The sequence below is a fragment of the Zosterops lateralis genome, assembly GCF_965231275.1.
Source record: "Zosterops lateralis genome assembly, chromosome: 6".
Classification (NCBI taxonomy): domain Eukaryota; kingdom Metazoa; phylum Chordata; class Aves; order Passeriformes; family Zosteropidae; genus Zosterops; species Zosterops lateralis.
Genome location: NC_139761.1, coordinates 5,669,951 through 5,683,284, shown reverse-complemented (window position 1 = coordinate 5,683,284; position 13,334 = coordinate 5,669,951). Strand labels below are relative to the sequence as shown.

At 39.3% G+C, this 13,334-nt stretch overlaps 1 protein-coding gene across 1 annotated transcript in view; it reads right to left on the bottom strand.

The window, feature by feature from the left end:
• Positions 1 to 13,334, bottom strand: part of MNAT1 (MNAT1 component of CDK activating kinase) — a 116,379-nt gene that overhangs the window by 57,276 nt on the left and 45,769 nt on the right. The window contains exons 5-6 of the mRNA XM_083863685.1: positions 10,015 to 10,155; positions 4,578 to 4,703 (exon numbers count right to left, since the gene is read on the bottom strand). Coding sequence (XP_083719811.1) covers positions 4,578 to 4,703; positions 10,015 to 10,155 — 267 coding nt within the window. The remainder of the gene's footprint in view (positions 1 to 4,577; positions 4,704 to 10,014; positions 10,156 to 13,334) is intronic.

Below are 13,334 nucleotides of genomic sequence, written 5' to 3'. Positions count from 1 at the left end.
TAAGTAATAAAACAAAAACAATGATAACAATTGGAAGGTCAATGATGCATTACATTAATTCTGAGGTATTTGGGTATAAAAGGCAAGAAAGGAAACTCTCCCAAGCAGGAGCAAGCCAGGGGACACCTATGTTGTTTTCCAGCATTTTTGGGCAATACAATTAGAGGTAATTGAGTTTTTAACTGTGTGAGATTACTCCAAGAATACCATCACTAGAGGCGAAGTGTCCTGGGAGGCTGAGGGAAGAGAGAAAAGAAACATTACAAAACTGGAAGGAACAAAAAAGGGACAGGCAGGCAGCCTGAAATGTGCTGGAGATGGCACGAGCTGAGCCAGTCTAAAGCTCTCAGATTTTCTACAAACATGGAAACAGCTGGGCCACAGACCCAAAGGTTCTGTGTTCCCAGTCCAATGAATTAAATACATCCACACTTCTAAGTATTTTTAATCACAATGGTGAGGCAAAGCACAGACCTAGAAAAGCCTTCTACAGTTTTGTAAACACCAGAAAAAGGAAACTAAATTCATGCAATACAATTAATCCCTGTTGCATTTGCAAACTGACATTTGTCTGCAATACATATGACAATCTCTTACACCTTAAAATGAGCTCCACATTAAAGCTACCTGACAACCAAAAATAGTCATTACATTCACCAATAAAAAGAACAATGGTTCTCTTGCCAGACCTTAGATTTGTTTTGTACCTCCTGACAAGCCCTACAAATGCTGGAAACATCATTAATTTCTGATGAACTCCTCTCTTTTTGACAGCGACTAAAGTCTAAAGTACCAAAATTGACAGGAAATCTCATTTTTAGCACTACTGCAGCAATTAAGATTGCTAGAGTTTCTTTTGTAGCTTTACTCTGATTTGAGATTAGATATAATAAGACTGTTTTAAATATTCAGATGTGCTGGAAGTATGTCTCTTAATATGATGAACATGATAACACTCACAGAGGTAAACCAAACTGATTGATTTGGAATGTAAGCTTTGTGCACAGAGGACAGAATTTACTGAAAAAGTTAAAGAGTAGACTATAGAGGAAAAACTGCTTACACTTGAAAGAAGAAAATAAAAAGGCATTTCACAAAAGGAAAAGTGAAGGAGACCCCATTCCCATGAGCTAATTGTCTCTCTCATGCTATAGGGGATGCTCTTGCTTAGCTTACAAGTGAAAGACCTTCCCTCCTCCCCCTGCAAGCAGAGGAACTCACAGCACTAATATGACACCTAAAATGAGCCAACTTCCTTGAGCATTGCCCAGGAGACTAGAATGGACATGCTCCTAACTCAGACACCAAGAAACATGTCTGATTAGCAGTCAGGCAGAAGAACATCTCTGACCAAGGAAAAACACTCATGTTTGAGCTGAAAAAAACCTCAGTGGATTGCCTGAAGTGGCGTATTTTCATAGCTTTTGTGTAAACACCAGCTCTGGATCAGCCAGTATCTTAGCTAGCTCTATCTGGCTTCCCTTCTTTTGAAATAAAATTAGAGGAAAACACCCATCAGAAAAGGTCACTGGCCAAACTATTATGAAAAAATAAAAGCTCAGGAGAAGGACATACATAGTGATTCATTAAATGTGCACTGCTAAACCTGACAGTGGGCACAATCCAGACTTTTCACAGAAATGTACTGAATTTGCAGAACTGTTGTGCCACAGCATTAATTAGAATTGTATTTCTTTAATAAATTCTCAGTACTGCCCTACAGCTGCCCCCACTAATAGGAGTGGTGTGAACCTCATGGTTTAGAGGGGAACAAAGCCAAAGCAGCTACAAAGAGCACAACAAAAGCTCCACCCACTTCACGCAAAACAAGTGGACTGAGGATCTCAGGTTCTTAGAAAAACACTCAGCCTGGCAAATGAGCATGTCCTAAGGCAAGTGCCAGGTGGGAATTCACCTTACACTGTCACTAGAGCACGCCTTCATGGATCATGTGCAATGAGCAGAACTGCTTCTCACAGAACTAACCCAGCCCCAAGGCCAGCAAATTTGCATTTGATAACTACAGTAACTTTCCAAGATGCACCCCAAGCTGAATCGGAAAACATCAAGAATTGGACATTTTGCTGCATTCCAGAGCCAATTTTAACAGTGAGAAAGGCCAATTAACCAGCAGAACACTGTGTGAACTTTAGGTCTTATTCATTCCTCCAGTTCCTATTTGGATGGAATTTGTTTAACTAAGGTTACTGGTTCTTGCTACATTTATTGCTGCACTGCTCAGACTTGGCATGTTCTGTGCTAAGGAGGTACTTTGTGTAAATTGAGTCATACCTTAACCATCTCCTAAACCAGAGGCAGAATGCAGCACACAGAGCTGATCTTTCTGCCTTTCAATGGACTTTTGTGGCTCCTCTTTGCATTCTTTCTGATTTCTTCACTCAGAATGCAGCCAGCAGAACTCTGCAGGCCACAACCCTTCCCAATACTGCATTCAGAAGAATAAATCCTTTCCTATTTATGGCTGGGCTATTCACATACCCAAGGCCCCCCATATAGGCTGTGGTTGAGGATCAAACTGGTCTACTTGCTCAGCTGAACTCCCAAATGCTCTTCCCAGAGCCTGTTATTTACTCTTTTATTTCTCATTTTGCATTTAGCCATATTAAAACACATTTCATTCAAATGAGGCCAGTTTGTCAAAGTGACCCTGTAAACTGCCAATTTGCACATCATCCACAGAAATTCAACATCTGCTTCCAAGCACTGAGCTGCCTCCCAGCAGAACACCCACAGAACCATTTCCAGGCTGGGGAACCAACTTCTTCAAAAATTACAATGTTAGACAGTTCATCCATCTATTGTGCAGAGTATCAACACTGTTATTCTTGTGTGATATAATTTCTATACATTTTTTTAAATTATGTCATGTAATAAATAAATCGAGCACCTGTAAAGAAAATAAGGAAACATTCATCTTTCTAAACAAAATCTGTGATTTTGTTGGTGTAACATTTTTGATGCAATCCATTTTCCATAAATAGTAGTCACCAACTTCAAATGCTTCTATCCTTAAGTTTACTGTTAAAAAACATTAATAGAAATAAGTACAGTTAAACTGTTCTTTTTCAATTTAGGCGTAAGCTCAGTCAAGGTGAGGTCTTTTGGTTTCCTGGGATTGAACAAATTAAATTATTTATCTATTCACATTTTCTAAACACTGATGAATTAGCAGTTAGTTATCTGGCACATCCCCTATTATTCCAAACATGAGGATTTAAATGTCCTGCTGCTGGGAATCTCCTCATCCAAGTCTTTCACCATTCCTGGATGAAGTTTATTTAGGGCTGCAGATCTCAAATGTCCACTATCACATACTGCATTTAATATTCAGTTTTAAATTAATTAGAAAATACTTCCACTGTCCTCATCACATCCATAAGCTGATCTTCCTTTTCCCACAGAAAGGCCACAGCTTTAAGGAATTCTGACAATATATTTTAACAGCAAGGAAAAGTATAGGCATTTGGACAGAGTATTTTTTAAACAGAACAACAGGCATTTTCTGTCCACTGGCTTTTCTACACAGACAGAAAATCTCTCACAAAGCATATCAATCTCTCCCAGACTGTTAGATTTTAAAAGAAATAGGAAGAAGATCAATTTACACCACAGGAAAACAAGAAAACAATCGGCACAGCTCTGCAAAAACTGACCCTGCTTTTGGAAAAATAAGCTGCAAATGCTTCCACACTGTGAACACGCAAACAGACAATGAACACAGCACAAATATTCATGGCAAAAATAAATCAATTGCTGATAGGAAACTAGCTTGATGCATAGATTTTTACTTTGCTACTTCTTGGTTTGTTGAAGAGAGTAGATAGTGTTGGTTACTTTCAAGACATTCAGTTCACCATTATCAATTCTTTAACACAAAGTCTAAAAAAAGTACAGATTTAAAACAATACAAAGCAGAATACCAGTAAGGTGCAGAAAAGACCAGTCACTCGTGCTCCCACCTCCAGGTTCACATTTATGTACACACAGGCTGGTGTGTATTTGTACCATGTCATGACACAGAACAGGAATGCTGAGAGATCTTTAGCTGCCACCCTAACAGTGACACACTTACAAAAAATATTTATTGATACCTAGAGCCAAATAACAATGAAAATAGAGTCTTTAACCTCAGCATCATTTTCTAGATCGTCAGTCTTATACTCACAGATTACTCCAGTGCTCAAAATAAACCTGAAGAAAGTTCAGATAATTCTTGAACTTCCAGAACTGGTGCACAAATGAGAAAAATAATTCAAGGACACCACAACTTCACAGGGAGAGAGGTAAACTTGGTTTTTTGACAACTATGCAATGAAAATGTTCCATATATTTGTGATGACCCTTCTGGGTGGGTCACCACAATATTCCATCTAGCAGGTGATGAATTTCTGATTAAATTCTTCAATTAATTCCTAATAACTTATTTAATTGGAAGAGAACAGTCAATTTCACGTAACATAAAAATCAGGTATAAGTGACCTCTGAATTTCATATGGGGAAATCCCTGATCTTCTGAAAGGCATTAAAAAAAAAAAAAATACCCAAGCAAATCTTACCATTTTGATGCCAGTGGAAAACGTGACTGGTTTGACGGGTTTGGGTTTTTCCAGCTGCATTTCTAGCTGAGTAGATCTGTCCTTATGCTGAGCTAAGAGCAGAGAGGCAGGAAGATCAGAGCTCTCCTGTAAACATATGAGGAATAAATTTGAGTCCCAGACCAAAATAAATATTAATTAACACTGCATATTTTTCCAAAGTGCAGGCTGTGACTGCAAGGCCATCACTAGGAGAACAGCAGAATGTCCAGTGTCCTCTCCTTCAGAAACAGTTTACAGAAAACAATCATTTTCAGTAATAAGAAAAAGCTGCAGCAACCCCATAAATCAGTGTAACCTGCAAACAACCATTTTTATAGAATCCACATTAAAGACAATATAACAGGCTCCTTATTCCAACTGGCCAATGCAACAATATTTATTAAAATAAAAAAAAAATTAGAACTTAATCAGAGAAGGAATAATACTGAGTAGTATAACTTGGATCAGATGTTTATCTAAGACACATTCTTTCTACCAATGAACTCAGACCAGTTTGAAATTGTTTCCCATTAGATTTCACCTGAGGCCGTTTGGAAATGATCCTTGCTCTGCTCTGCACAATGGCACCATTGTAAGTGCAACCAACAGCATATTTATTTTCTCCTTCAGCAACTTATTTTTAGGGAAGCCAGCCAATTTTTTAAAATATATATATACACATATATATATAAAGTAGTAAAATGAATAGTTAAGCAAATGAATTACTTAAACTGTCAGGACAGAATGATTATTAACATACATATATGTAAGTGCATTTTTGAGAGAGTTGGGAAATTATTGGCTAATTTTCTAAGAAACTAATGTTTTAAAACACAAAAATCCTTGAGAATTCCTGGCTAGAATTACCATGAAGTTGAGAGCAGGGAAGAAGTTCAGATTCTTCCTGGTGTGCTCTAGCACAGTATTTTATTCCTAAAGCCTCACACATCACATTGACTTCTGTTTCAAAGAGCCAAGCAAATACTGATCTCTGGACCATATTTGTTACTCACAAAACCAAACAGATTTTATTAACAGGATGGTGATTTTTTAATTATTCAGTTCAAGGTAAGAAGTTGGATGCTTTTAATGTCACAAGATGCCTTGCTGTTTTCATGGTAGAAATCCTCTGAAGTGACCATGAAGAACAGTCACATTGTACACTGACTTTTCACATCACTCTCCAGTCTTTTCCTCTCTATATTTATTACTTTCTCTTTGTCTTACCACTAGAATGCAAGATAAAAGCAGAAAAATCTCACATGATAAGATCTGGTCCAGAATCACAAACGCAACTGAGGCACAGGCTCCTACTTGCATTTCTGTGATCAGCTGGGAGAAGGGATGGGAAGATCCTAAAAACCTAAATTGTAGAGACATCTAATTTCTGTACAACTGGGAGAAAATTTGGACTACAAATGCACTAGTTTAGAGTCTGCCTCTTTCAAGTGTTGTACATCTCTAACCAGCATGCAGCAGCATGTGCTGCCAGCTGTCAGCAAAAGTTAAGGATGTTGAATTCCTTCAATCACCAGATTTAACACTGGGGGAGAAAGGGAAGAGTGGAAAGCATTTTCTTGTTCATATTCCTTAAACACTCACTGCATTTCTAATGATTCAAGGAAGCCAATTTTTACCCAACTTCTCAAGAGTGCACACAATGACCAGTAAACCAGATTACACAACTGTGGGAAACCCACACTGTGCCAGCAAGGCACCACATCCTGATTGTTTGTCCTTTTGAATATGCACAGAGCCCTTCTGTTAACTATTAACACACGTGGAACTTCCAACCCTGTGTTTATCCATACCAGCAATTTTCTGTATGGGAAAACAAACTGTCTACACTATGAACAAAGCTGGTAGTACGCAACAATTTCTGGAAGATTTGTCTCAAAACCCTTGAGGTTCTGGTAAAAGTGTGGACATGACGTCTTTGACGCCTTTCCCTGACTCCAAGCTACGCCACAGTCCAGGGAAAACCTGCTCCTCTGCCATGTGCTGCAAGCCCATTGTGCTCATGCCTGGGAATTATGAGCTGTTGAAAAGGAGAGTGCAAGTCCCATAACACACAAGACATCTAAGAGATCATCTTAGAATCCTCTGTATACATGTGAGAGAGTTTGTACAGCACATAAAGAAAGTGCTTTAGTATTTTACTCAGCCTGGGTTGTCCAAGACTATCTAAGGCTAAAAAAAAAATCCCCAAACAAACAATCCAAAATAAAACACTCATATAGCTCTTCCAGTGACGCATAAAGTACATTTGAGGCTGCAAGTCTAAATTACAACAGGGTGTTGTGCTTTTGAAGTGAGAGGCTTTATTGTAAAAGAGGTGACCTACAACAAAGATAAGGTAGAAACTGCCTAATTAGTACTGGGAGGCAAAAAGGACCAAAATGGTTTTCCAGTGGCCTTGCAGGGCCTGGGTCCTCCTTGATGTCTTGCTGATCTCTCCAGCATTTCCCACTGGCGTTCTCCTCCCTGTTCCCAGCCTAGGATGGGTTCATGGAGCCTTGGCCCCAGGTCTAGTCCATTCTGCATGAGCCCCTGCACTCCCCATGCTGGCCAGAAACCGGGGCCCACTGCACAACATTTAGAATACCAAACATTTTTCTGTGCCTCTGGACTACCTAAATTATCACCTCTTTGAAGATGGTATAGTATTCTCAAACATTTTGTACACAACTGAGACCTCTACTCCATATGAAACCACCATAAGTAACACATAAAATTACTTGGACCACCAAGATGATGACAGGGAAGGAGCACCTCTCCCATGAGGAAAGGATGAGGCCACTGCGATTACTCAGCCTAGAAAAGAGAAAGCTTTGGGGTGACCTAATTGTGGCTTTTCAGTACATGAAAGGAGCTGACAAAAGAGATGGAGAGACTATTTACAACAGCCTGGAGTGACAGGACAAGGGAGAATGGCTTCAAACTGACAGAGAGCAGGTTTAGATTAGACATTGGAAGAAATTCTTTACTGAAAGTGGTGGCACAGGCTGTCCAGAGAAGCTGTGGGTGCCCCAAAGGTGTGAATGTTCAAGGCCAGGTTGGATGGGGCTCTGAGCAATCTGCACTAGTGGAAGTTTTCCCTCCCCAGGGCAGGGAGTTGGAATTGGATGGTCTCTAAGGACCCTTCCAACCCAAGCATTTCTATGATTCTGTGAGATTTGCAGCTTTCTAAGATTTCAGCACCAAAGGTAAAACTCATTTCTTGACAAGGAAAATACCCAACATCTCTACTTGTACAACACAAAAAATGTGTCTTGAATTTTTTCTTGCTGCTCAGTGGCAAGGGCAAACTTAAACAAAAATTCCAAGATCCAGTAGGTCTGAGCTGTAGGTTGACCAAACCAGGTGATCTGTCCAAAGGAGAAGATTCAAAACCAATGTCAGATTCCCACCTTCCTCTACTTTCACTATCCTGCAGAGTCAGTGGTGTTACCAGAAATTATTCCCTTTTGGTTTAGCACAGAATCAGCAACTATAGATATAAGATTATTTTTAAAAATTAAGTCTTTACACTGCTGCTGCTTATGCTTGGCTTTTGCTGCACTTCTCTATTTTACTTGTGAGCAGTTTCATTTTCAGATTTGTAGCCCAGCATTAGAGGGATTTCAGAGACCATAGGAAATGTTTATTTGTTTAACAACCTTCCAGAGACTTTGTAAGTCATTACACAAACACTTCGGTGCTGATTTTATAAACTTCAATAATATTACAAAACAAGTTTTGGCTCAAATTTAAGTTGACACTGACCCTTCAGAAACAGAGACATAACTTGAAACTGTCCAGTTTCCTCCCTCAGCCTTTAAAAATCACCTTTATGTTGTTTTTAGAATATTAAGATATGTTTTAATAGCAATACATATGCAATCACAGTTAACACTACTTATTTCAGTCATGTTTTAAGGGTTATTTATAGCTATTCTTTCTGTAAGCCACCTGGTGAAGGTTTCTAGTAAAACCAAATGCTGTGTTTCAAAAAAAAAAAAAAAAAAAAAAAAAAAAAAAAAAAAAAAAATTTAAACAACCAACCACACACCACCACTGCTCTCTAGTCAGTTAGGAGTGTGTTTTAGAACAAGGTTTTAAAAAGTCAGAAACTCAAAATCCATATTCTGAGAAACTAAATTCAAATTCATAGTGGAGTTTTTATTAATTTATCAACTATTCCTAATTGTGTAGACTGTAAACATATTTGCCTTTAAGGTGAAACAGATTGCTGGATGTAAAGATATAGGCTTGATGCTTTTTTCAAAGAACCTTTCTGCTCATCTCTGCTTCTGTCTACAGAAGGAAAACCAATAACAGGTTGCCAGGAATGTGTCCTGAACAAAGACTTCTTTTCAGGAGGCCCTGTTATTCCTAAATTTCATTTAGATCCTCTCTCCATGTCAGTACCTTCTGCACTCGCTCAAAAAGGAACTCTACTTTTTCAGGAAAAGTAGAAAAGCATCTGAATAAGAACTGAGACTACAAAGCAGGAATTAACACTCTATTAGAGTGAGATGCACTGATGTAAGAGAGAAAATATGACTTAGATATGCCAAGCAGCTTCAAACCACACTAACACAGCTGAACACATGTATGTGTGGATACATCCTTCTTTTTTCTGATTTCCCTCAAGGTTACACACAGACTGTGTGTACACAGACTGTCCTCATGGGTGTTAAACCTGTGAATGTGTGTGCATGAATGTCTCTACACACACCTTGTATTGAAAACATTGAGATGTGAACCTTGTTTAAGTAACACATTTAGTGAGTTTCTCTATGCCCACACATTATTGCATTTCAGATGTAGAATGAGTGAATTAATCAAGATTACCATGGTTTCCAAAAGTAGAGTTTTCCTCTGTTTGTCTGCACAAGCTTCATTCACTTCAAAAGGAGCAACTTGTACAGGAGAAGTTGCAGTAAGAACACATAACACACTCAAGGCAAGAAAACTTTTTGTTGTAGGAGTTTTTGCATACAAAGGGCCCAGCAATCATTGAGGTGTTCTGACTGAGAAAGGGCTGACCAATGCTTGGATAACTCATGAGGTTACTGTGCCCTGCTCTCCACCATCTCCACTGCAGAGGTGGCTGAGTCTCAAAGCAACTCCTGATGATCTTTTTGCTTCCACACACCAGACTCTCAGCCACTACTCAGAACTGTTTAACAACCCAACAGTGGTAGAATCCAATGAAGCCTACAAATCCCAAAAAGTACTCTTCATCCAGCCCCTAGCCTACCAAAACCAGAGTGGTTTGCAACATTGAAATAAATAACAGGTGAGAGAATGAAAACACAAAACACACAAAACAGGGGAACAGAGACAGAGCTATTAATTCCATGCAGTTAGCAGTGATAGAGATGAATGTCAATGCTACTGAGCATTCAAAGCCTCTGGTTTTGTTACTCACCAGATCATCCAGGAGTGCCTGTTTATTCTTCCTTTTTATCATCTGTTGTAGCTGCTCTTCCTTCTGCATGAAGAGCCGCCTTTGTTCGCTTTCCTGCCGCTCCACCTCCAGAGCCTCCTCCAGCTCTTCCTGCTCCCGCGTCTGAAAGGGAAACCAGAGCTCAGCTCCCAGCACCCCCACAGCTCCCCTGCCCCCCAGGGGACCCATGCAAGGGGAAAGCAGCCAAATTCTACCTTTCAAAGCAGAATTTTAAGGTGATTATGGATGATTATTCTACCTTCTCATCATCCAGGGTAAAGTTAAGATTTTTAACTTGCCGCTCGCTGGAGTCCGGATCTGACTCCTTAAATGTCAGGGAATGGGGTTTTCCCTACACTTTCACTCTAAAGTGAGCCTCTCTCAGCTCCCACACATCCTATAACTCAGTGATGTAAGTAGGGTGAACAAATCCCTTAATACTGTTCCTGATCATCCCACTAATCAGCTGCATCTTCTTTGCAAAGCACAGTGTACTTATCCGTAGTGTAGAAGAAAAATGAGAAATTACAAATATGTGAATATTAATAGAGAAGCTTATAACTCGAAGCATTTAAGCATTAACTGTAAAAATGTCACATTTTTAAAAAATAAGGAATTTTTCCTATAAGCTGGATTGCAGTCAAGTGACATGAGATGAAAAGAAAGATTAATAGTACGACAGGTTTTTGTTACAGATCTATTCTTTGACAAGTCTTTTTTTTAACCTGCAAACTATTAGGTAATCTGTATTTGAAAATCTCAGTAAAAGAATAAAAAAAAACAGAAGAGGGCTCAGAGGTAGAGGAAAATAAGAAGATTAAACCATTTTATAAAGAAGGTTGATCAAAAGAATGTCAGTTTGGTTGCAAGAAGGTACAAGGAAAAACATACAGGAAACATTTTCCAAATCTCCATCAAATACACTAAAGCAAAGGGAGATGCAGTCAAAATGACAAGATAATTAAAATATTATAAACTTAAATGGATGATTTATTGATGAAAGGAGCTTCAGCAAAACATCATAGGGGACGACAGTGATCTCTTCTCTGTGGTGCCCAGTGACATGACCCAAGGGAATGGCCTGATGTTGTGTCAGGGAAGGTTTAGGTTTGATACCAGGAAAAGGTTCTTCACCCAGAGAGTGTTTGGGCACTGAACAAGCTCCCCAGGGCAGTGCTCACAGCACCAAGGCTGGCAGAATTCAAGGAGTGTTTGGACAATGCTCCCAGGCACAGGATGACTCTCAGAGATGGGGCTGTGCAGGGCCAGGAGCTGCACTCAATAATCCTTGTGGGTCCCTTCCAACTCGGCTCATTCTGTGATTCCGTGATCATTGAGGCCAAGACCAGAATAAAATTTGTTCTTATTATAAAGTTATACTATAAAGCACAGCTACCTAATAAAAGCCATTAGGCAAAAAAAAAAAAAAATCCCTTTACCAGACAGATCAAGCCCAGTGAAGCCCAGTTTTACTCCTGGATGCAAGAGCAGACAGATCTCATCATCTGCCACTGAGCCAACAGAACCTGCTCCCATTTTGTAACTGGTGCAGGGACACTGGGGAAAAGCTGGTTACTAACCAGCAACCACCTGGAACTGGGCTCTCTCTGCATTTAATGAAAAGAAAAAAACAAACAAGAAAATCCCCAAACTTTTAACTGAGGTTATGTCTGAGAATTAAGGGATTTAGTTAGTTTGGTCAACAGAACTGAAAAGCTCAGGGAACTTTCTGAGACATTCCAAGGCTCTTCCACATTTATCTCTAAAGACTGCCTGGAATTTACACTAAAACAGAAGAAAACTTGTAGGGAAGTGCTGACAGACCTAGTCTGAAGAAACAGCCCAGAAAAATTATAGTCTGAAATACATAAACTGATAAACAAACCTAAACCAGAGCAGACTGCAGGAAAATGGAAGAATTATCACGTGTCAGATCAAATTCCTGAAAGAAAGACCAAGCAGAACAGTAAAAGAGAAGAGATGAGTTCAACAGGCAGCATGGGTTGTGTCCAGACTAAAGATAATCTAAACACAGTCCTAATATGTGAAAGAAAAGATGATGACAGTGAAGCCCAAAGTAAACTCAAGCCTACAAGTGAAGTAGTAAATAGAAAGTAAAATCACATTTTGCCACAATCAGGAAAGGATAATCAAGAAAACATACACAGTCACATCACAGAATTCAGACAACTATTTCAAGACTGAAAAAGCAGCAAGTGAAATTAAACATCCAGTGATAAAGTAGGAAGCAACAAGTTATCATATGACGGGAGAGTTGCAAATATTAACTGGAAAAGCTCAAGTCTACCCAGAGTGCAAGATTTTATAAATAAAAAGTATATAAAAATATCTATATATTAAAAGCAACTTATGATTACAGGAACACCAAGATCTTCACTTTTTTTTTCTAAACTACAAGAGAAGAACAGTCTTAGGATCAATGTATTTCCAGCAGAGATGGGAAAACAGAGTTCCTTCATGAAAAGATCCCTGCATTCAATTCTGGCCCCTTCTGCTTTGTCCAACACAAATTCAAACTGAAGCAGGCAAAGGGTAACAAAAACAGCAAGAGGGACAGAAAATATCTATATCCCTCAGAAGTAACCTATTACATTGGACAGAAATATTTAGTCAAGAACGTAGACATGACGACTGGCCTTAAGAAATTAAGGCAAGAAAGTAGCACACTTTTTACCATGCATGGAATAAAGATACTCCAGAACTTGCTAAGAAGAGCTGGAGAGGAAAAACAACCCCTCAGCTTTTAGGAGAAAGGTAAATTTATAGGCAAGATCATGCAGTTTCTGTAATAACCACTGTGTAAGGTCTATTATTACGTTTCAATTGTTGAAAAAGAAATTATGAATGTTTCGAATGTTTAAAAAAAAAAAAAAAAAAGAAGAAGAAAAGAAAAAAAAAAAAAAAGAGAAGTGTTTCCAGCTCTTCAGGGAGTCTGGGTTCACACAGGCTTGCCCAGCTTCCAGCAGCCAGCCTGCAGCACAGCAGGACTGTGGAGCACAGCAAACAGAAGTCCTGGGGGCTTGAGTGGGTACAGGGTATTACAGAGCTGCTTGACAGCATCACACAGCCCCTGCACAGGCTGTCAGAGACACTTCCTTGAAGGGAAGGTGGGCTGCAGGCAGAGCTGTTCTCACTGTGACCCCAGGGGTTGCAGCTCCATTGTAAAATAAGACATGCAGCCAAAGCTTTGGCAGGTCTCTTCAAGCTCTGAAGCAGAGGATATTGCACAGTGTCAGAGACAGGATAACAGATCAGAGATGGACCCCTAGGGAAATTTCCTT